The 24,037-nt window shown below is 43.0% G+C and overlaps 1 protein-coding gene across 2 annotated transcripts in view; it reads right to left on the bottom strand.

Moving 5' to 3' along the window:
* The window catches only part of Chsy (Chondroitin sulfate synthase), a 43,573-nt gene that overhangs the window by 5,439 nt on the left and 14,097 nt on the right, over positions 1-24,037 (bottom strand). For both annotated transcript variants that reach the window (XM_069325601.1, XM_069325608.1), the window contains exons 3-10: positions 15,811-15,951; positions 14,972-15,104; positions 14,191-14,368; positions 4,773-4,941; positions 3,046-3,186; positions 2,205-2,304; positions 1,758-1,918; positions 1,330-1,479 (exon numbers count right to left, since the gene is read on the bottom strand). In XM_069325601.1, coding sequence (XP_069181702.1) covers positions 1,330-1,479; positions 1,758-1,918; positions 2,205-2,304; positions 3,046-3,186; positions 4,773-4,941; positions 14,191-14,368; positions 14,972-15,104; positions 15,811-15,951 — 1,173 coding nt within the window. The remainder of the gene's footprint in view (positions 1-1,329; positions 1,480-1,757; positions 1,919-2,204; positions 2,305-3,045; positions 3,187-4,772; positions 4,942-14,190; positions 14,369-14,971; positions 15,105-15,810; positions 15,952-24,037) is intronic.

The following is a 24,037-nucleotide window of genomic DNA, read 5'->3' as shown; positions in this document are numbered from 1 at the left end:
AAAGAGACAAAGTCTCAATTAAACACAGCAGAGCTGTCTGGACAGCTGCATATTCTAAGTGCCGTACATTATTAGCAGAGCAATAAGTGGTGGTTTCATGATTCCAAGATTACCCCAGTTGAAATTGTCGGTAAACCGACACCATTTACTAACATTGAATAAAATAGGAAGATAATTTTGCTGCTGGTTTGTATTGTCTAAACAAATTAACTCATAGAAAATGAGGCAGTGGAAATTTCCTCAGAAGAAAACGGGAATTTCATTGTCATATGTCGCCATTAAATTCACCCCCAAATATTGGGATTCATTCTTAATACTGCAGTCTCTGGACTGTAAACATCATAAAAACTTTTCCCTTCAATCAACCTTCAACCTTCCCTTCAACTACTAATTATCAGTAGGCCCTCTTTCCACTTCTTGACGACATCTGGACAACACACTCGATAAGTCAGTGGAGGGAAGGCCAGCCAGCAGTAGCCATTAATTTTTAACGTAATAAGTCTCGCTGGAGCAGAACAGCTCTACAATTAATCCCCTTCGATGTAGTGTTATGAGATGTAAAGTGCACCCATTATCAACACATTCATCGTCTACAAATAAGGAAAGTGTTCTTTCCGATTCCAGTTCTACCTAGCTTATTGTTGGCCAGTAATAATTAGCTTTACAAATTCCCGATCAGAATACGTAGCGAGCCACCCAACAGTGTAAATATTATTTAACTTTTATTCAATCAATATACTATATTTCCCTTGATAGCTGTCATATTTAGTTTACTACTATATTATTGTGTGTGCCCTTTGACAGGTGCAATTGAAGGGGAAGACGAATTAATAATTACAGGTACTTAGCAACTAATACATGTATTGATGTTACCTCACCCACGAGAGGAATATCGCTTGGGTTGTTTCATCCGTGTTCATACCTGGTTGTCTAGGCCTTAATCATTCATACCGATAAGCTATATTCAATTTTAGTTACTAACATATGTAGTCTTATACTGTCGTGAATGTCTACTAATAAATAATTTTGATTGATAAACTATATATATAATTTAATAAACCACCAGAATGTATAGAAAAAGATTTGTGTGATTTTAAATCATACAGTCCACTTTAATCATCATACAGTCCAGTATCAAAACAAATAAATTAACATAAATTACTGTACTATATAAATTAATAAATATATAAATCTCACAAGTTAGTTTTCCCATAGAAGTGTACTCAACCATTTTGAACAACTCAACTTGGGATTCAAGGATTATGAAACAAATCATGCACACACAAACTGGGCAATTTTTTGGGGAAGTACACGATTCTATGAACATACCTGATATCCTTTTATGGTATGAAGGCGAATTCTATCCAGTGTTGCAGGAGTAAAAGTCATGTCAACATCTACGAAGAACATTAGGTCGCTATCCTGACACTGACCAGCACCCAATTCCAAGGCCAAAGCTCGAGCGAAGGTGGTGTTGGCCTTATTTGAGAAATAGATATTTATGTACAATATACAGTTAACAGCAGCATTAATGAAAAAGTTAAAATGATAGATTATTATATATATTTCTCTGTATTACATTATTGTCAAATTTGATGTTCAAGAATGTCACCTATCACAAGCAGGATAAAGTCAGCCTCAATACAATATCAATGAATATTCAGCCCCTTAAATTATAAATTAAACCATGCTATTCTCACAACCAACATATTAACCCCTGAAACATCAGATATCTGTTCAACAGATTTAGGGTTCACCTGTAAAACAGTCATCACAGTTTGAGGATAATCCAGTTGAAGGCTGGAGATTAGGGCCTCAACATCCTCTGTTGTGTCATCTTCCCCCAGTGAGGAACGGAAGGACACTACTACCAGCCGAACGTTCTCTTCACCTTCAAGACACACTCGCCGGAAGTCATCTGCATGAACAAATTTTTAGTTCTCAGATTCTTAAATATTTGTCATTTATACATTGTGTAATAATATTAATATACAGTACGGCATTCACATAAGCATCTTCGAGAAACTAATTACAGTCAATATAAAATTTTCATTAACAGTTTGAAAAACAATATCAGTACAGAATATTTTATCTAGAATATTAACATATTTATTTAATTTTATTTATTAGGTTAATACTGTTCAATATTTAACAATAAACTTATGCCTTAACACATGGGAACCAAAAATAAAGACATACTGTACCCATAAAGCGTTGAAATGTTTTGAACCTTCCTGCCAGAGGTAAAATTAAATTAATTTTCTTTGGCTTAAGCAAAGTTCTTGGAGGCTGTGCAGGTGGCACCTAAAATAAGAAACTGCATCTTAGAGTCTTGAGTCTATATTAAAAAAGTAATGGACTCTCTGTTTACCCCTGTACTTTGTTGTATCTTAATTCACCAATACAACCATCTATTCAGTGTACCTTACTTCTAATTCACCAATACAGCCATCTAATCAGTGTACCTTAATTCTAATTCACCAATACAGCCATCTTATTGGTGTACATGGCTACTAATTCTAACTTTGTTATCAATGTATACAATTCACTTATGAACTCAACACAAAAACCATTCCACTGCCATAGCCGTTTCAATCATCTACTTTCTTGCTCTATTTTCTCTGACTCATTAACAAATTTGTTTTACTTTAACGTACCTTCACACTCTTCCTATGCCTACTAACCTTTACTCTATTACTAATTTATTAATACAGCCAATCATAATGCCATACTGTATTCCTGTAAATTCCCAAAATTTCTCTAAGCAGTTGAGCCCAGTTGCGTTGTTTAGGTGCAAACATCCGTAAAACTATGGATGTTTTACTGCAGAGTGATGTGCTCATTTTACACGATGCTCCTGAACATAGTGTGGAATATTGGATAGATATAGAACCCTTTCCTTCATTAGATAAACTAGTATCAGGTTATCACTATATTATGGAATTAAATCAATATTTGCTGATAGCAAATAGCAAACAACAATACTGTACTATACAACCATTTCAAGTTGATAAAGAAGAAATGCTATAGACTGACAGATCTTACTTGATAATGGAGTTTTGACAGGTCATTAATGCTGCCTTTTACAACCACTTCCACTAACTCTTGGATCCCAGATGTAGACTCCAATGCTTCTTCTAGTCCTCCACTTTCAAATTCCCGAATATACAAGGGGCCAAAAGGAACCTGGGTACAAGGCAGATTTTAGTGTTAGATTCATTAACTCATAAAAATATAAATATAATAAAAATGCTAGATAAAGTGTTGTCATGCTAGAAGCATAAGACTCCCTAATGCAATTAGGAACAGGAAGGAATGCTGCCCAATGTAGACCAACCCTAAAAGGAAAAACAGTGTGTGCATTTCACAAGTTTACTCAACAGAAACAATCACAACTTAATCTTCTACTAAGATACAGCTTTTCTAGTTTAAACCCTTCAAAGAAAAGAGCTGACAAAACACCAAGAATGGTCAGAAATACACAAACCCTGACCATAGCAGCAAGAAGACATTTTCACATTGCAGATATATGAACTCGAAGCTCAGAGTTTTGTTTGAATGACATTTGAGTAAACTTGACAGTATTCAGGAGAAATGTGCAGCAAAAAGAGAGAACAGAAGACCTAGTATAAGTAGTATAGGTGTTCTTACAACATCTACACATCACTATGTTTTGGACAGCAAGGACAAATATTAAGAGTTCTCTGACAATGCCTGCAAAGCACTAGTCGAAATTTGTTCATCCACCACAGCCAGGACCAGAGACTTTGCAGAAACATGATCATGTTACATCGACAGTGCGTCTTGGCAACGATATGTCACTCAACTCCAGAATATTGCCCACTTATCTCCCGTTTGAACACAGTAATGCACTTTGTACGGTCAACAACACTGACTCACTTTGTGTTATTGAGACTGTGAAACCAGACTACTAAACTTGACACCTGTTACTGTGCTTTCAATGAAAACATAGCATTACTGTAACAATATTTTTTTTAGTTCATAAACCGGTCAAAAATTATTATGTGGATGTTTGTGAGGTTTCAAGGAATGGATTAAGGATATTCAATTTTATGTCAAGAATACAGTAAAGCATAGGGGAAGCAGAGGCTCTGATAACTGTGCCGAGCCATATGTTACACTGTGAAAATAAAACAAAGAAACTACTTAAACAACAACACCTAGTTATCTTGAGGTTATCTTGAGAAGATTTCGGGGCTTAGTGTCCCCGCGGCCCGGTCCTCGACCAGGCCTCCACCCCCAGGAAGCAGCCCGTGACAGCTGACTAACTCCCAGGTACCTATTTTACTGCTAGGTAACAGGGGCTTAGGGTGAAAGGAAACTTTGCCCATCGTTTCTCGCCGGCGCCCGGGATCGAACCCGGGACCACAGGATCACAAGTCCAGTGTGCTGTCCGCTCGGCCGACCGGCTCCCTAGTTAGGTGATGTGACAAACTCGCTATCCTAATGATTAAAAATAAGGGAACTCCCACTCCTACTGAAGTGAGACAAGAGGTAATGATGATAAATAAATAAACAGAGAACCACGTTAAAAAATATTGGAGGATAAAATATTTATGGAATAACTAGGATACTGAATAGAGATAGTACCAGTACTTGTGTAAATACGATCAGAAATACTGATCAATTGGCTGAAAATTAACAATATATATATACACAAAACATCATTTTGTTTACATACTGCATGCAGTTCTAGTGGAAGCCTTCTGTATGCAATGGAGACTGTATATTATTGTATATCATCAACATACCTGTAAATAAGCATGTCTACGAACTGGCACAGTCATCTTTTTCCCTCTGTATTTTTTGTAGAGGAGTAACATGTCTAGGATGTACTCTAAAGCCAGTGTTGGGTGCCACCTAATGTAGCCATACAGCACTTCTTTAAAGTCAATCACACGTCCTCGCTCCTTAGAGACTCTGCAAGTTGTTCCCAGAAGAAAACTATAAAATACAGTACTTGTTTATCTTGTATAGAAGAACCAGAATATCTCCAAAACTACACTAAACACCAACAGTTTAATATACTGTACTATTTCCTATGTGGGAGTGAATACACATGTAAATGCAGTAACGGAAACATTATATCCCTTACTAAAAATAACACATGCCCAAAATAACAAAATGAAAAAAATGATTTAAATCATAAAATTGAGTAAAGAAGTTTGTTTAAAAAATTACATAATAAATAACAAACTTATATGCATGAAAAGACATAGTACTGTACAGTGGAATATGGAGCAAGGATGAGAACGGCATGATAATATAATGAGCAAACATGGTTGAAATTTACATCTATCTTACTGATGAAGTGCTGACTACGACAACAGCAGCGGGAAGTAGGAGCGGTCAAATTTAAGAGAAGGTTTTCTGATAAGGTTTCACATCCAAATCAAAATTTACCTCTGCTTAATTGTATTGCAACTGGACTGCGTAAAGACTTATTATTGGTTGTATAGTGTTATCTACATTAGCAAAAATTCTGGTTTTATTTGGTTTGCAAGCAAAGTGCTGTCATACTAGTGTGATAATAGTGTACATAAACTTGCCTAGTTCAATCAGAGACCGGGCTGCAGAGACATTAATTCCTATAACTAACAAGTAAGTAAGTAATTATCAAAAGAAGGCACCAAACCGGGAAGGCTATGTAGCACCATCAAATACGCAAAATAATCAGAGGGCGCTAAATATCACCAAGGATGCCAATACGAGAACAAAAACGCATAAGGCGAACGATATCAAAAGTATCCGAGTCACCAAGAATTCTATCGAGGGACAGGTGACCGCGAGGGGCGGTCGGAAAGCAAGACACACGCTCGTCCTGGAAGTCAGGACATTCAAGAAGGACATGCACGACCGTAAGAGGGACAATGCAACTAGGACAATAAGGAGCAGGGCGGCGCTCCATCAAGTGACCATGGGTTAAGCGAGTATGGCCAATACGCAACCTCGCCAGAGCTGTTTCCCACCGCCGGTTACGGTGGAAGGAGGACGGCCACGAGGAAACACAACATTTAAGAGTACGTAGCTTGTTACCAGTAACAGACAACCAAGAAGCCTGCCAACGGGTAAGGACTGAGGAATGGATAACCGGGTAAAAGTCGGAATACGGAATGCCTTTACGAGAGATGGGACAAGAGCGGACAGCTTCCTTAGCGGCAGCATCCGCACGCTCATTTAAAGACACGCCAATATGGCTGGGAACCCAACAAAACTCAACCGACTTAAATTTACTGTGAACGAGAAACAGCCAATGCTGGATCTCGACAACTACTGGATGAACTGGATTAAAGCACCCGAGAGCCATGAGGGCACTACGAGAGTCAACAACAACCACAAAGGAAGACTGACAACGAGAAAGCAGGAGACGAAGAGCATAGAGAATAGCATAAAGTTCCGCTGTAAAGATGCTAGTCTCCGGAGGCAAGCGACACATATAAGTGCGATCAGGAAAAACAACAGAGTAGCCAACACCGTCCGCTGACTTAGACCCATCGGTGAAGACAGAAACGGAGCGGGAGTGAGAAGAAAAGTGCTCGAGGAAAAGGCGTTTTAGAACCGTAGGAGGGGTAAAAGCTTTAGTGATACGAGTCAAGGATGTACAAAACCGCGGAAGAGGGACCCTCCACGGGGGCAAAGAAGGAACAACACGAGGAGAAACATCAGAAATACGAACGGAGAGAGAATCCTGGAGGCGAGATAACCGGACAGAAAGAGGGAGGTGGTGAAGAGGAACAGGAACCGCAGGAGGGGTAAAAGTTAAAGCACGACAGAGGCGAGAGGAAGGATGTTGCAAGGACCGCGCAAGATAGCGAAGACAGTAGCGATCACGGCGGTCCTGGAGAGACAGGAAGCCAGTGTCAACATACAAGCTAAGGACGGGAGTCGAACGAAAGGCACCAGAACTGAGGCGCAACCCAGTATGGTGCAAAGCATCAAGACGGCGAAGAGTAGAAGGAGAAGCAGACGAGTAAGCAGGGCAACCATAATCGAGCTTAGACAGGACGAGAGAGGAATGTAAAGCAAGGAGAGTGCGCCTATCTGCCCCCCAAGAAGTATGGGACAAGACCCGAAGGAGGGTAAGGGCCTTAGAGCACTCAACACGGAGGTAAGAGATATGGGGAGACCAAGACAAACGAGTGTCAAGGAATAACCCCAAAAGCTTCGCGGAATCTTTGTATTCAAGGGGATGACCATAAAGTGACAAAGAGGGACGAAGAACAACCCGTTTCCGCGTAAAAGTCATGGCACAAGTCTTAGAAGTAGAGAACTTGAAGCCATGACCTGTGGCCCAAGACGACACGGCATCAATTGCAAGTTGAAGCCGGCGTTGAAGGAGAGGCGAATCATCACCCTGACAACAAAGGGTAAGATCATCGACATAGAGAGCGGAGAAGACACCAGAAGGAAGAGAGGAAAGAAGACCATTGAGGGCAACCAGAAAAAGAGTAGTGCTCAGAACACTACCCTGGGGCACACCTTCGTATTGCTGAAAAGAGGGAGACAGAGCGGTACCAAGGCGCACCCGAAAGGAACGACGAGAGAGGAAGCTGCGGAGAAAGAGAGGGAGATGACCACGAAGGCCAAAAGAATGAAGTTGAGATAGGATATGATAACGCCAAGTGGTGTCGTAAGCCTTTTCTAGGTCAAAAAGGACGGCAACAACGGAGGTCTTCGCAGCAAAAGCAGTACGAATATAGACCTCCAAGTTCACCAGGACATCTGTCGTGCTGCGGCACTTGCGGAAACCAAATTGAGAAGGGGAGAGGAGGTGATGGTGTTCCAGGAACCACATCAGACGAACGTTAACCATACGTTCAAAAAGTTTGCAGACACAACTTGTGAGAGCAATAGGGCGAAAGTCCTTAGGGGAAGTACCCAGAGACCCCGGTTTGCGAACAGGGAGGACAACGGCATCGAGCCAGTCCTCAGGGACTGACGACGACTCCCAGATCCGATTATACAGACTCAGTAAATACTGAGACGTGCTCGGAGGGAGATGGCGAAGCATCTCATAATGAATACCATCGGAGCCCGCCGCCGTAGAACCGCAGAGGGCCAGGGCAGAACGAAGTTCAGAGAGAGAGAAGGGATCATTATAGGGAAGCTGAAGATGAGTGCAGAAATCTAAAGGACGAGACTCAAGGACAGGTTTACGAAGAAGGAAAGATTGGGGAAGATGAAGACCAGAGCTAACAGAAGAAAAGTGGGAACCCAGTTCGGAAGCGACCTGCAACGGGTCCGCCACAAGAGTACCATGGAGGTGAAGGACCGGTGAAACATCGGGAACGAACTTACCCGCTATCTTGCGGACACGCTTCCAGATCTGGGCCAGAGGGGTTTCGGACGTAATTGTTGAGACATAAGATGCCCAACATTCACGTTTAGCCGTACGGATGGCCCTACGGGCCACCGCACTCGCTTTCCGAAAGAAAAGAAAAGAATCGGTCGTCTGCCTACGGCGGTGCTTCTTCCAGGCTGCACGCTTACAGCGGACAGCCCGAGCACAGTCCGCATTCCACCAGGGAACGCACTTCCGTGGACCCCGAGAGGAAGAGCGAGGAATAGAGCGGAGGGCAGCGTCGAAGACAGTGTCATGAAAAAGGAGGAGAGCGCGAGAGAGGGGCAGAAGGGAGAGGTCAGAGAGAGTAGCACTGAGGGAAAATAGGGTCCAGTCCGCCTTAGCAAACTGCCACCTAGGGAAAGAGAGGGAAGGGCGAAAAGAGAAAAAGGAAACAAGGATGGGGAAATGATCACTTCCATGGAGGTCATCAAGAACCTGCCACGTGAAATCTAAGTAAAGAGAAGAAGAGCAGAGAGAAAGATCAAGACAAGAAAGGGTGCGAGTTCGAGAGTCCAAATGAGTGGGCTCACCAGAATTCAGAAGAGACAGGGAAGAAGAGAGGAGAAACGGCTCAAGGAGGCGACCCCGGGTATTCGTCAGAACGTCACCCCAAAGAGAATGACGACAATTGAAGTCACCCAGCAGGAGCACAGGCTCCGGCAAGGAGTCTAGGAGGTGTTTCAAATCAGGAAGAGAGAGCGGGACACTCGGGGGGAGATAAATGGAACAAACTGTGTACCATTTCCCCACAAAGATACGAGCAGCAGAACAATGGAGAGGCGAAGGAAAAAGTAAAGGAACAAAGGGAACATCAGCCCGAATCAAGAGAGCAGAAGAATTAGAAGCCCCAGCAATGGCTGGGGGGGGGGAGAGAAAGGAATAGCCACGAAAACGACCAGGACGAGCACCAAGCATTGGCTCCTGGAGACAGACACAAAGGGGCGAAAACCGCGAAACCAGAAGTTGGAGTTCGAGGAAATTGGCGTAATAACCTCGAACGTTCCATTGAAGAATGGACAACGACGAGAAGAGAAAGGACAAAAACAGAGAACAAGGAAGAAACAAAGGCGAAAGACCAACAGAGCACGTTAAAGAATATCAGGGTCGGGACCAGGGTCAGCAAAGTCAGGGTTAGGGGGCATGGGTAAACTGAGCAAAGACGGAGGGAAGGAAACGGGAGAACAGATCAGAGGTGGGCGGGCAGGGTCCGGAGGAGGAGGGAGGAGGAGGAGGAGGAGGAGACAACGGAGAGGAGCAGTCAAGGACAGCAGCAGGAAGAGGGGGAGTAGAAAGAGAGGAGCGCACCCCAGCAAGAGCAGCAACCGAAAGGGAAGCAGGGGCCAAAGAAACCTCCATAGCAGGAACAGGGGGCGCAAGCACTGAAACGGAAGGGGAAGGAGCAACAGAGCCAGAAGGAGGAGCTGAGGAAGAAAGCGAAGCCTTCTTACCCGCCGGGGAAGAGGAAGGAGAGGAGCCAGGCTTACGCTTCTGACTTAAAGAGACCGGTGTCCCAGCAACTACGTACCGGGCAACGGATTCCAGTGTCTCAACAGGAGAAGCCGAACGAGAGCACACACGACGGCCGTTAGGAGAGCGATGGACATCCGCCCGCACCGACAGGCGGCGGGGAGAGCCGATAGATGGAGGAAGAGGATGGGAAGGAGGATCGGAGGGGGACGAGGAAGAAGACACAGAAGACACGACAGACCGGGTAGAAGGAAGGGGAACCCCAGACAGAGGACCAGGAGGAGGATCCGTCGGGAGAGAACCCAAAGGGACAGAGGAGGGGGCAGTGGGCGCATCAGGGTCCAAGGCCCGGAAACGGTTGCGAGTCTGAGGAAGGCGGGAAGGACGAGGAGAGGAAGAGCGCAACACGCGAGCATAAGAGACATTAGCATAAGGCGGGAGCCGGCGAACCTGGCGCCTCGCCTCAGGAAAAGATAAACGCTCCCGGTGCTTCAAGTTGAGGACGGCTGCCTCAAGCTTGTAATGGACACACGCACGGGAGAAGGTAGGGTGGGCCTCACCGCAGTTGAGGCAACGAGCCTGGGGAGAAGTGCACTCCGACTTAGAGTGACCTTCGCCACCACACAAAGGACAGAGAGAGACAGTCCCGGAGCAGCGGAGGGCACCATGCCCAAACCTCCAGCACTTGTTGCAGAGCCGAGGAGAAGGAATGTACTCCTGGACAGAGCACCTGGCACCAGCAAGAATGACAGAGGGTGGAAGGGTCCTACCATCAAAGGTAATCTTCACAACCCGGAGGGGTTGACGGCGACTACCACGAGGGGGACGAGTAAACGTGTCCACCTGGAGAATAGAGTGGCCTTGGGCAGTGAGGATATGTCGAATATCGTCGTGGCAGTCGCGCAGGTCCCGAACACCGGTCGCAACATGGGGCGGGAGCAAAATAGTGCCAACACTGGCATTCAACTGAACGTTTTTCGAGACCCGAACGGGGGTCTCGCCAAGGCAGGATAAGGCAGCCAAGCGGGAAGCAGCATCCTGAGAAGGAGCAGCAACGACACGTGTACCGAGACGAGTGGGGTTGAAAGTAATGGAGGCATCCACGGAATCAATGAGATGTCGATGGAGGGAGAAATCGTCAGGAGGCGCAGAATCAAGAGGGAGGAGATCAAAATATTTGGCCCACGAAGCGGGACCAAACAAGGCTTGATAGGTAGCAGAACTGGAAGGAAACGAGCGAGGGCGGCCGTGACGAGGACGGCGGTGAGAACCCCCAGAGAGAGAGGGGTTAAAAGGCGCAGTAGTTACAACTAGAGAAGGAGCCGCGCCAGGGGACGAGGTAGTCACCACTGGGGGCTTGGGGCTCGACCCAACCACAGAGGAGGGAGGGGAGCCAGAGGAAGGAGTCAGAGAGGCCAAAGGAGGAGCAAGGTCGGGGCCCAATGCAGCGGAGGCTACAGAGCCCGGTCTTCCAATACGGACCGACTCGGGGGCTTGGTCGCCCACCCCACGAGCCTGAGAAGGTAAACCAGAAGAAGCCGAAGCAGGGGTAATCATCTTGACGAAAGAAAGGATTCACTCACGAATGCGCCCCCACACCCACCATGGAGCCACAATTAGAGGCAGGACACCCAACAAGAAGCAATCGCCGATCTTGTCGGGGCCTCCTAGGGGTGCGTCGCGAGTATACGCCCCACAAACGCCACCTTAAGAAACCGACAGTCCGTCGAGATCGGGTTCAGTGACGAAGTGGGGATTGACAATAAAAGGTTCCCCTCGCTCTCGACGTCGGGTACTGCAGTTCTACGGGTGCATGAGTATGCCTCCTCAAGCACCCGGGCGGCAAAATAGAAGAAGTCCAAGGGAAGAACCAGAACGAGCAAAAGGTCGGTAGGAAACGGCAAGCAGATAGGAGAAGAGGGGGGAGAAAAACGAAACAGAAGGAAAAGGAAAAGATGCTCAGCAGAATTGGAGAGGACGGCAGCAGGAGCACAAGGCTAGAAAAGGACAGAGGACTGTCCCAAGGAGCATCACACTCCGGCAGCCGCCCACTAAGCCCCCACACGGCGACAACGAGCTGAGCGGGGAGGGGGTATAACTAACAAAAGGTAGGTAGATAGCAAAGGCACCTGTGCTTATTATTGCATATAAAACCAGTTTCTATTACTGTATTGTATAAACAATCTTTGAAGGTAACCCCCCCCCCTAGAAATTACTCGGCTGTGACCCGAGTGTGCTGATATGGATTTTATTCAAGATAACTATAGTATTGGCAATATATTCCTCTTCATCACTAAGATCTTCCAGCACCTGCAAAGTTTTGCAATTTTTTACAGTATCTTTCAATGGTCTCTAGTGTGGTCATGCTGCAGTTACTGGTTGGAAGGTAATGTGCCAGCCATGGTGTCACATTCTTTCTAAGGCCCTGAAAGGAATCTAGGGCTCTCAGGATTTTTTCTTTCCAATATGGCAGATGATCCCCAGAGCCATCTAGGAATGGTTTATGTAAGCATACACCAGCCATGACTTGTAAGGAACCTGTACTGTGAGAAATCATCTCTCTGCAATTTGAGTAATCCACCCAATCATTGCTGGATGACTGGAAAAGTGCCAAGACTTAAACTGTGTGTTTAAGCTTAAAGTACATGTACAGTACTTTAAATTTGCTTACAAGTTTGCTTGATAACTTTTTAACTCAAAAGATTCAATTAAATTCATTGTAGAAACATGTTTGGTAATGATGTGTATCTTTTAATATTTATTGAATTCTACATTTATACCAGTAAAAGACCGTGTTATTTCTTATTCTAGAGTGAAGTAACTTAAAAGAATCAAGCATTTTTATGAATTTATGTAAGATTAAAAACATTTATAATAATATCCTGTAATAGGTCCAGATATGATTCACAATGAAAGGAAAACAATGAACTACTGCTATATCTTCCAAGATACAATGTTTACTACCATTTATTTAAGGTGTCTTTTTAGGCATTTAAAAGTTTTCAATGCAATACTGTATATAAAACAGTCATAATGCCATATATTTGTTAAATATATAATAGAGTCATTTGAATGGTCCATTCTAGAAAATGAAATATATGGGAATTAACCTATTTGGATGGATATTCAAATCCTCCTTATATGAGCATTAATGTTGTGGTTCAGGTGCACTATATAGAAATTCTGTATAGTACAGTACTACTTTGAAAACAAAATTATGAGAGAATCTGTGTCTGAGATAACTTACTTTTGTGGTGAACGCTAAGTCAGCTTGGAACATTGATCTTGGGATGCAGCGTGTTGAAGTTGACACTGCTTTCTGACAACTTCTTGATGTTTGTTTACTTACATACATACATACATACATACATACATACATACATACATATAAAACAAGTAAACATCAAGAAGTTGTCAGAAAGCAGTGTCAACTTCAACACGCTGCATCCCAAGATCAATGTTCTAAGCTGACTTAGCGTTCACCACAAAAGTAAGTTATCTCAGACACAGATTCTCTCATAATTTTGTTTTCATAGTAGTACTGTACTATACAGAATTTCCATATACTACACCTGAACCACAATATTAATGCTCATATAAGGAGGATTTGAATATCCATCCAAATCAGTTAATTCCCATATATTTCATTTTCTAGAATGGGCCATTCAAATGAATCTGTATTATTATTGCTGATGAACCAGTCAACATCTAATTGTTTATATAAGAAACCAACAGCACAAGTGCATCAGACAGCCCCGTGGTGCAGCCCTGACAAGTGACGCCGAGAACCATGCTAGGCAAAAACTTCTTTTATGTACAGTGTTTTTCACCATAATTTATGTTTGAAGCTTTGTAGGTCTTATTCAGAAGGAAAGATGTGTACAGTATGCAAAAAATGTCATAAGGCAAGAAGTATCATTGAAAATGCCTACCTGAAACTGAGAGAATGAGAAAGAAATGCTGTATGCCAAGTCTTGTGCCAACCTTTGACTATGAAGATGCAGCGGCACCGAGATGTGCCAATGGTAATGCCCATTGTAAGTGTAAGTTACATGAAGCTCTTCACTTAATAGTGCAGGAAAAATCAAACATCATGCAGAGTTTATTGTGATACACCAATGGCTAATAGTGTAAACTAAGGTTATACTGCTTACCTCTAGGATACAGGCCTGGAAAATATTTGTGAAATATTAAATTTATTCATCTAAATCAAAATGTAAGTTTATAGTTATCAATATTCGTTTTGTACAAACAGATTCAGAAAAAATATTATAACTGTACAATATTTTAATGGTACGTATGTGCATAACTATTGTGAACCTGGATCTAAGAGACCCCTAAACATAAGTAAATATTACCTGTTAATAATTTCCATCACATCTCGTATTGCATCAGCCAATCCCTCAGTCATACCAGAAGTGGGTTTATGTCGTGGATTGGCATTGCCTGGTTGGTAAGCTGCCTTGCTCACAAAGTCCCAATGCAATACTTCCTCTTCAGAGCCTGCCATCCACTTTTGTAGACTTGCATCTGTGCCTAGTGAAAAGAAATAATAGGTTAGCAACTTGCAAACAAATAACTAAACAACAACCAAATTAGAAATTATGGCTTATAAATCCAACACTGATTACAAGGGAGTTGGACCTTCTCCCTTATCAATGAGTTGATGAATAAAAGAGTTTTGAATAGTCTAAACATCTGGTTGTTTATCTTTATGCCTGTTTGAGTATCTTTAGCATTCTTCCCTACATTACTCTCCTATATTCCTCCAGCCTGTTGTCTAAAATGATGAATACGAAATGAGATAACAGAAAAAAATTATATTGATTTATTTAAGATATGTAGTGCATATTAAGTTGCAAAAATACCCAATTGAATTTTAAAAAGTTTTTGTGAGGCAATAGGGAGACAAATGAAAGATATGGAGTAATATACTTGACCCAGAGTTAGGAGAAACAATGCATCAGAGATCACATAGATTCTATAGGTAAATAATTACAAAGTTCTTTTATGGCTAAATTTCTCATCATACATCTCAGTTGCACCATTACACAGCAGGTACTGTACTGTATATTGATGGAAACCTCTCTTATTGCAAGAATTATACCCAGTACACATTAAATATTGCAGCAACATTACCCAAATGATCAAGGAAGACTCCAGAGGCTGGTTCATTGAGACAGGGCATTGGTAGTCCTGCCTCTTCACTGGTTTTTGCCAGTTCACGGATGAGACGTACTATCTCTGCCTCACTCGATCGTATGTTTAAACCCTGAGAAATGAAGACATGTAGATAACATTTCAGGCTCTTCAAATGGCAAAAGTAATAGGTTATTTTATATAGGCCAAAGAGTACTATAATTTACTCAATAAAGCATGTAATGAAATATTGTACTTCTTTAGTGTAAGTGATATACTGTACAACATAATACTGTGCAGTCAAGTCGCCTATATCCAGGTCCCATGTACAGTACAGTATCTGGAATTCTCAACATTCTGACAGCATGTACCTGTACATGGCTTTACATGCTGTCATTTTGCAGTACAATATTTGAATATGAAAGCAACTTATAGAAGACAAGTTAAGATGGATGTAATAATTTCTCACTTAAACATAATAATTGCACAAGTGGACTGGCCTTTCTTTCCCCCAGTACATTCTGATATTTAAGGTTATCCATGACACCCATCTAGTTACTGGACAAGACTCAATAGTGCTTAACTTAGCTGGCAGTGGCGTATACACCACAGCACTATGTCGGTGACCCAAAGCCATTCTGTCTGCACAAGACAACCTGGTAGATCGTGAATACGAACTAAGAAAAGCCATGGCCAGACTATGGGTTAGCTATTAGTGCCCTCATGGTCATCAGGTCATGCCTATTTATACAGAGCTATTCCTCCCTCCCACCACCACCACCCAAAAAAGCAATCTGAATATGACAACAAAACTGTCTAGGATGGGCACAACTACATACCTGAATATAAGAATGGAGTCGATAAAGATGAGTGTGGTTTTTAATCGGGTGCAGGGTAATGGCTCGGTGAACCTCGCGTTGTTTAAGTGCACCCGTAAAGGCTTCCGTGCCACTGCTATTGTGATACAAAATACTCTGCATCTGGAACAATAATTATACAGTACATTATTCACTTTAACTTTTATAAAAATTACAACTTTAGATTACAGTATTATGCTGAATGTCCAAAAAATATAAATGTCTTTGTTGTCTTCAGATCACTACATGTTGCTTCAGTTTCACTGATTGGCCAGGCTACAGAGCCTATGTTGAACTTGGAGCAGCAAGTACCAACAGCCTCATTAATCAGGCTGTCATAAAGAAGCATACACAAGAGACTTTGCTTCTGGGGTGGTGATGGTCCCTGAAGCCACCTCAAGGCAAATTAACTGAGTAAACACAATTGCCTTAACACTCATTTTTTTTGGTGAAAGTGAGCTAAGACCGACTCAAGCCTGGCCTTGGGCCGAGCATGGGGAGTAGAAGAACTCCCAGAACATCAAGCAGGTAATTCCTCACTGTCACTTGTCCATACACCACACACACACACATTCTTATATGACTCCCCCCCCACCCCCCACCGTCTCTGCCTGACAGCCTCTCCCTCTGATTATCTAAGGCTTGAGACAACAGTGGACATCAAGACTGTATGTATAGAGAAACCACCATAAATCATCAGGAAATACTAGGCCTACAAGTCGCTTAGAGAGACTTAAAGTGTACAGGACTAAGGTAATATACCACAGTGCACGATAATCCATAATGCACGATAATAAGACAGTCTCCGTGGTGTAGTGGTAAGACACTCGCCTGGCGTTCCGCGAGCGCTATGTCATGGGTTCGTATCCTGGCCGGGGAGGATTTACTGGGCGCAATTCCTTAACTGTAGCCTCTGTTTAACGCAACAGTAAAATGTGTACTTGGATGAAAAAACGATTCTTCGCGGCAGGGGATCGTATTCCAGGGACCTGCCCGAAACGCTACGCGTACTAGTGGCTGTACAAGAATGTAACAACTCTTGTATACATCTCAAAAAAAAAAAAAAAAAAAAAAAAATAATAGAAGAATTAGGCTAATGAAGAAGATATTTAAAAATGAAGTAGCATAGAAAATAGCTAACATATAGTTTAAAATTTAAATATGATAAAACCTAGGAAGAGAGAACTTATTCTTCACATTAAACTACTAATGAGTTGAATAGGATAAAAACCCACACTTGTGTATTTGTTAAATTTATGTAGAGAATTTACACCAAGTCTTTTGCACTCTCCTGAATGCTGTGTCAAGGTCTGAGTGTGTCTTTAGGACGAGACTTACATTTCAATATTTAAATCCAACATTTTAGACATTGAGATGTAAGTCTCGTTATAACCTCAATCCTTGACAAAGCACTCTGTAGAGTGTGAAAGACTTGGTGTAAATTCTTTATGTAAATTTCACAAATACACAAGTGAGAGTTTTTATCCTATGTTATTATGTCTGTGACAAGATATTACCATTACTTAATGAGTCGAATGGTAATTTGGAACACTCAACTCTGCAACACAAGGTGAGTACTTTCCCACCTGATCTAATAAGCTCTCACACTCCTGCTCACTCAATCTCTCCCCGCCCCCCCCCCCCCCCACAGCAACAGGTGTTCCTGCAAGAATTGCAGGAGAGGAGAAGGAAGGACGGGCACTGGGCAGTCAGCAACAAAAACATGAAGTGTCCAGTGAAAGCTTTGCTTGCGGGCACTCACTCCTGCAGTGATTCAAACTGGTACTGATGCCGACGCCAAAGCATCAACTTTTGTGAACGACTGCGTAACAGATATTGACGAACAGATAAATTCAGCAAAGGAAATATTAGTTAAATATATTTAGTGGGTGAAATGGAAAGGAGAGAGAGAGGGAGAAGCAGAACGAAGAGGCATGAGTTACGATGAAAGGCTGAGTGAATTGCACCTCACGTCGCTGGAAGAAGAATTTATTAGGCAGTCAAGGATGGTAGTTATAGTAAATGATCGAGAGCAATGATGGTGGCAGTTGATGTGACAGGTTGCCTATGATGAGTGAGTGTTGAGAGCGCCAGCATACACAGTGGCCTCAGTGCTGACAACAGACTGGCTATGATCCCTCGCTGACTTGGTGTAGAAAGGCGTGCGGTCAGCTGACACCCCTGGATCCTGACAACCAGTCCTCACTATGTATTTAAGTATGTAGGTTAGCTTAGCATTTTAAAAGCACCGAATCACCTTCTGTGGTTGATTGTTCAATAAACCCTTGAACTATATGTTTAACACATCTCTAACCCTGTCCATGGAGGACAGAAGAAAATGTATATATGCTGGTTAGCATTGTAAATGTGTGGCCACGTCTGTGGTAGAAAATAATAATAATAATAATAATAATAATAACAAAGTCCTTACTAACAGCCGTTCTCTAGCTTGCTGCTTCACTCCTCCCCACCTCCATTATCACCAACTACCATCACCATTTTACACAAGCCACCATCACTATTAACAACAAGAGATCTCACACAGCTATCACGGTATTTATCTCAATTTACTTGAAGGCCACTATCTACCTAGTGGGCTCAACGGGGGACAAGAAGCAGGCGGTTTGCCAAAGATCTCCCCCCTCCCCACCATTATTCTTGCTGATTTTTACAAATTAATTTTTAATAGATCATAAACTTATCCAATTTATATAATTTGTTTGGTATTCTATATTGTGTTGACATACTTAGAACCTTATAATTATCCCCCGTGTCATAACCTTCCATTTATGTCTATACAGTACATCAGTAATGTCACCACTTACACTTCTATTCCTCTGCTCTTGTAATTACACCATCGCAGTACATCTCCTGTGCCAGGTGAGTACGACGGGTTCACCATAGCCCGTGCTACTTGGAAGTTTTTGTTCCCAGTAGCTGAATCTAAAGCAACAACATTGTAATTACACCCGCCACTTACCTGGTTTGAATTCTAGTAGCCACTTTCCCACAAATAGTATCCTTTACTTAATTTAGCCACTTTTGTATCATTTGTGTACTTTGCCTAAATCACCCTGTAATAATTTTCGGCATTTTTCTCATCAGTTTCGCATATACAAGCATCGACACGAGGAATTCTTTAGCCTTCTTTAGGTGCAATTTTCATCGGGTCCAGACAAAACGCCTTCCCTCAGTTGGTTAAATTGAAAACATGACAAAAAGCACCATTTTTTCGAACTTAACACTTAATACCATTATAATGATTTCGAACTTTAATATCATTTAATATTATAATTAGGAGAAGATATAATTTATGTAATTTAGTACTTAAGGTTAGGCTAGGGGTTTTGTCCTAAACTAAATTTTCATATATTTAGAAAGGTGTGGGTGCTCGACTTGAGAGTCGCATACCACTACGTGTACTAACCTAGTTGTGTTTGAGCTTTGGCTCTTTGGTCCCGCCTCTCAACCTTGATTGATTAGAAGATCAATCTTCTGGTGTACAGATTCCTGTGCTTCTCGAGCGCCATCATATTTACATTTGAAGCTGTGTATGGAGATAGATCTCCACCACATCACTTCCTAGTGCTAACTATTTACTAACTTACTAACTATTCTGACACTGAAAATGTTCTTTCTAATGTGTCTGTGGCTCATTTGGGTACTCAGCTTCCACCGGTGTTCCCTTGTTCGTGTAACACCCGTGTTAAACGATCCTACCCCGTGTGTGTGTGTGTGTGTGTGTGTGTGTGTGTGTGTGTGTGTGTGTGTTTTGGCTTGCTGCCCGTGACTCCTTGGAAAAAAAAAAAAGGGATGGATGGATGGGTGGTGAGTGAGGGAGGGGGAAGAGGTGAAAGGAAAAAGAAAATGAGGGAGACAAAATAAGAGGGGAACAAACAAACAAAGAGGCAGCGAGAACGTCGGAGGAAAAATAAATATAAATTAAAAGCCTCAGAGTTAAACAGACGATATAGATCACAATATACACAATAGGACACAGGCCCCAGACCTGGGTGCCTCATCAAGCGTGTGTACTCATCTAGTTGTGCTTGCGGAGGTTGACCTCTGGCTCTTGGGTCCCGCCTCTCAACTGTGGTCACCCCAGCCACGCTCACCACCACAACCCCAGCCACGCTCACCACCACAACCCCAGCCACGCTCACCACCACAACCCCAGCCACGCTCACCATCATAACTCAAGTCTTACAAATTTACACACACAAGCCCACTTTGCTTTCTGACAAGTGTGTGTGTAACGCGACACTTTGTTTTAATGACTGCTTCGGTAATTGTTCCCCCCCTTCTTGAGGCCCCAAACTATGTATTAACTGCAACATATAATTATTTTGACGGGGACAGGAAACCTGTTTGTGTGTGTATACTCATCTAATTGTGCGTGCATGGGTTGAGCTTGGGCTCTTTGGCCCCGCCTCTCAACTATCAATCAACAGGTGTACAAATTCCTGAGCCTACTGGGCTCTATCATATCTACATTTGAAACTGTGTATGGAGTCAGTCTCGACCACATCACTGTCTAATGCATTCCATCTGTTAACTACTCTGACACTGAAAAAGTTCTTTCTAACGTCTCTGTGGCTCATTTGGGTACTCTGTCTCCACCTGTGTCCCCATGTTCGCGTACGTGTGTTACACAGTTTTTCCTTAACTACCCTGTCAATTCCTCTGATAATTTTGTAGGTAGTGATCATGTCTCCCCTTACTCTTCTGTCTTCCAGTGTCGTGTGGTGCATTTCATACAGCCTTTCCTCGTAATTCATGCTTCTTAGTTCTGGGACTAGCCTAGTGGCATGCCTCTGAACTTTTTCCAGCTTAGTCTTGTGCTTGACAAGATACGGGCTCCATGTTGGGGGCGCATATTCCAGAATAGGCCTTACATATGGTATACAAGGTTCGGAATGTGTGTGTTTGTGTGTACACAAATCAATCATTTATATACATTCCGTCGATTATAATAATAGTCGTTTATATTAACCAACTAAATTCATATTACCTGTCTTAGAAATAGTACACTAATAGGTAAATACATTAAGGACAAAGCGACAATTTCCGTGCCCTCGTTAAACAAAATAATGCCGTATATTTATAGAGCTTGACTGTGAAGCTCAACAAATGTCAGATGTAAAATGCTGTTCCCCACTCATTTCAAGTATCAACAATCTTCACATATTTCGACCGTGATTATCAACCTCATTTACCCCCAACAACTCGACAAAGACTAGACACCGTGAGCCAAGTTCTCACAGACAGATAGAACAAAAAATAGAGAAACAAAAACATCAATAAGAATTATTATTAGGTAGGATTGCCAGAGTCATATGACACCGCCTACTGACGCAGCGAGAGAGGCCAAGTACGGGATGGCGAACACTGGCTGCCTCGTCAGTGGTAGCTCCCACTCCCTTTCAACAGCGACGTTTCCCTGACCCAGACTCTGACCACGCTTACTTGACCCTCCCTTTGGCACGCTAAGGCGGTACCAGAGAGGGGGAAGCAAGCATAGCTAGGAACACATTCATCGACTGGTGACAATTGTCCTCCGCTCCACCGTCTACGGCATGCGGGAATAAGCACAAATCTGGGTCACGACTTCCCGTGAGTCAGCGCCTCTCCTACGCTTATCCGAAGAGCGAAGAGGCACCATGGGTGACTGGAGACGAGGCTTAGCTTGGGGGGGTCGTGTTTCCTGCCTGTCCACCTAAGCACGTCTCTAAATTTTTTTTATTTATACATGATCTGAATGTCCAGGATCAGGTTGCCGGGGGAGAGGGAGGAAGGGGGGGGGGGGCGCTTAAACTGCTGCGTAAATTGCCACATGGTCAGTGTTGATTTTGGGTGGTGTGGATGGGGACCCAGGTAGCTGAATAGGCAGCCACGTGGTCAATGTTGACTAGGTGAAGACCATGGTAGCTGTATAGCCACGTGAGCAGTGTTGATGAGAGTTCGTGACGGGGGGGGGGGGGGGGGGGAGGAAGCCCATAAACAGCCACGACGGGAGGGGGGGGGGGTGTCAATGAAGTGGTTAATGTGGCAGTAATGGGTCGGGTCCCAAGTGCTATGCAACTAGCCACGTGGTCACTGTTGACGGGGAGGCTCCAGGGTGCTCTGCAAGCAGCTACAGAGCACCCTGGATAATCTATCCACTTAAGTCATCCACTTTCATTTGCCTTCGTATATCGCTGTCTAATTTTTTCTGAATGTTTCTTTTCTATGGCTAAAAATATAGTTTTCATTATTTATTTCCGAAACTCTTATGTCTATGCGTTCCCAACTCTGTTGCATCTATTCCGATTCTCTTCTGTACCTGTTTCCTTGGCGTCGTCTAGATTGAACCATGGGTTGTTTCAATGTACAGTACTTATTCCATTACAGTTGACATGTATCTCTCCAGCCTCTTAGCATATCTGACTTGACCTATCATTTCCTAGGCCGTCTTCCAGCTTCCTTTACACATTCACCAGGTACTCTTTTACTCTCCCGCAATTTCCCTTTCTGTAGCCTACTCTCTTTTTCCCGGACTCCTTGACTTCTAGTCAATAACAGGATGAACAACCCAGCGGGTTTTCTTCCTATTGGGGAGTGTTGTACATGCTGCTATGGCGGTGTGTCCACTCACAAGATGAGTGGCGCTGCCCAATAAACTCGCCCCTCGGGGCAAAGTTTAAATTTAAATTTCTAGTCAATACTTTTATTGAGTACTAACCAGAATTGAGTCGCCAAGTTTCTGTGGATCGCCTCCCATGTTTTAATCTGTGGAAATGAACGAGCAGATGTGCTGGCTGCTGAAGGAGACTATATTGAATACTTCGTACCCGAGACTCTTCTGCAAATTAGAGGTATTATCAGGCAACATCACCGTGACAAGGTAACTGAGGAAAGGAGGATAGAAGCGCAAATCAGTGAATCTGTACGCTGGTACAACATGGTTGCAGCTGGCAATCCTAATCATTATAGACGAAGAGGTGGCGGCCGCGGGAGAGAAACAGTAATATACATATATCTTTGGAGATTAGGAATGAAAACAACAGTTCAGCAGCGGAGTTGCCGAATCTGTGGTGAGAGTGACGGACACCGCCTTGACCACTACCTACGAGAATGTGAACATCTGAGAGACATTAGAAATGTGTAGAATAATAAACCCCACATTGTTTGAGTTAGAAAAATACCATTTGTCAAATATAGATACTGTTCTTAAAAGATTCCCCCATTTTGCACCCGCAAGATAACGTAAGAGTTTATGGGTTGCCAGATGTTAATCTTCTTGTTTGAGGAGCTGTTACCTTGAGACAGTTATTAAGTCCCAGCTGTGTCTGGGTACAAGTGACAGGATGAACAACCCAGCGGGTTTTCTTCCTATTGGGGAGTGTTGTACTTGCTGCTATAGCGGTGCGTCCACTCACAGAATGGGTGACGCTGCCCAATAAACTCGACCCCCTCGGGACAAAATTATATTAAATTAATGGTGGCTGGCTCCTAGTGACGCGGAGGGAGGAAGGGGGGGTGAGGCTAGTGACCAGGCATGGAAAATATCAAGTTAAGTGACCCAGGCCACACCCAAATCAAACTTGACATACTCATGCCAAGAGAAAGTTCACACACACACACACACACACACACACACACACACACACACACACACACACACACACACACACACACACACACACACACACACACACACACACACAACCAGGGAAACTTGACTTCAAGGACAACCACATTAACCGTTAGGACTTCCTAACCCCAAAAATTCTTGAATCCCATTTTCATTAAACCTTAACTAACAATATAAAAATTACCAACACCTTTACCGACAAACATTTGTAAACTATTCACACACGTATATAAATCAGACAAAAAAATAAAACTTTCTTCATGAATGACTACATTTATAACGGAGTTAGTTTACAAGAAGCTTCACTACATTACATAATCTACATGTCATTACATACTGCATAATCTAGCTGTTGAGATACGGTAATGTGTGCTTCTAGGCACACTCAGGCAGCAAAATACCATCAGCACATTATGGCAAAGTTGCCTTCAGGAACACTTGAGCTTATATAAGTGGCAAGTAAGTAAGTAATTATCAAAAGAAGGCACCAAACCGGGAACAAGTGGCAAGGTCACAGTCGACCTGTACAGTATCCGGGGGACTCTTGCCTACACTATGACTCTGTAGAGAGATTCT

This window comes from Procambarus clarkii, chromosome 2, assembly GCF_040958095.1.
Source record: "Procambarus clarkii isolate CNS0578487 chromosome 2, FALCON_Pclarkii_2.0, whole genome shotgun sequence".
Lineage (NCBI taxonomy): Eukaryota > Metazoa > Arthropoda > Malacostraca > Decapoda > Cambaridae > Procambarus > Procambarus clarkii.
This window is presented reverse-complemented; position numbering and strand designations above follow the sequence as displayed.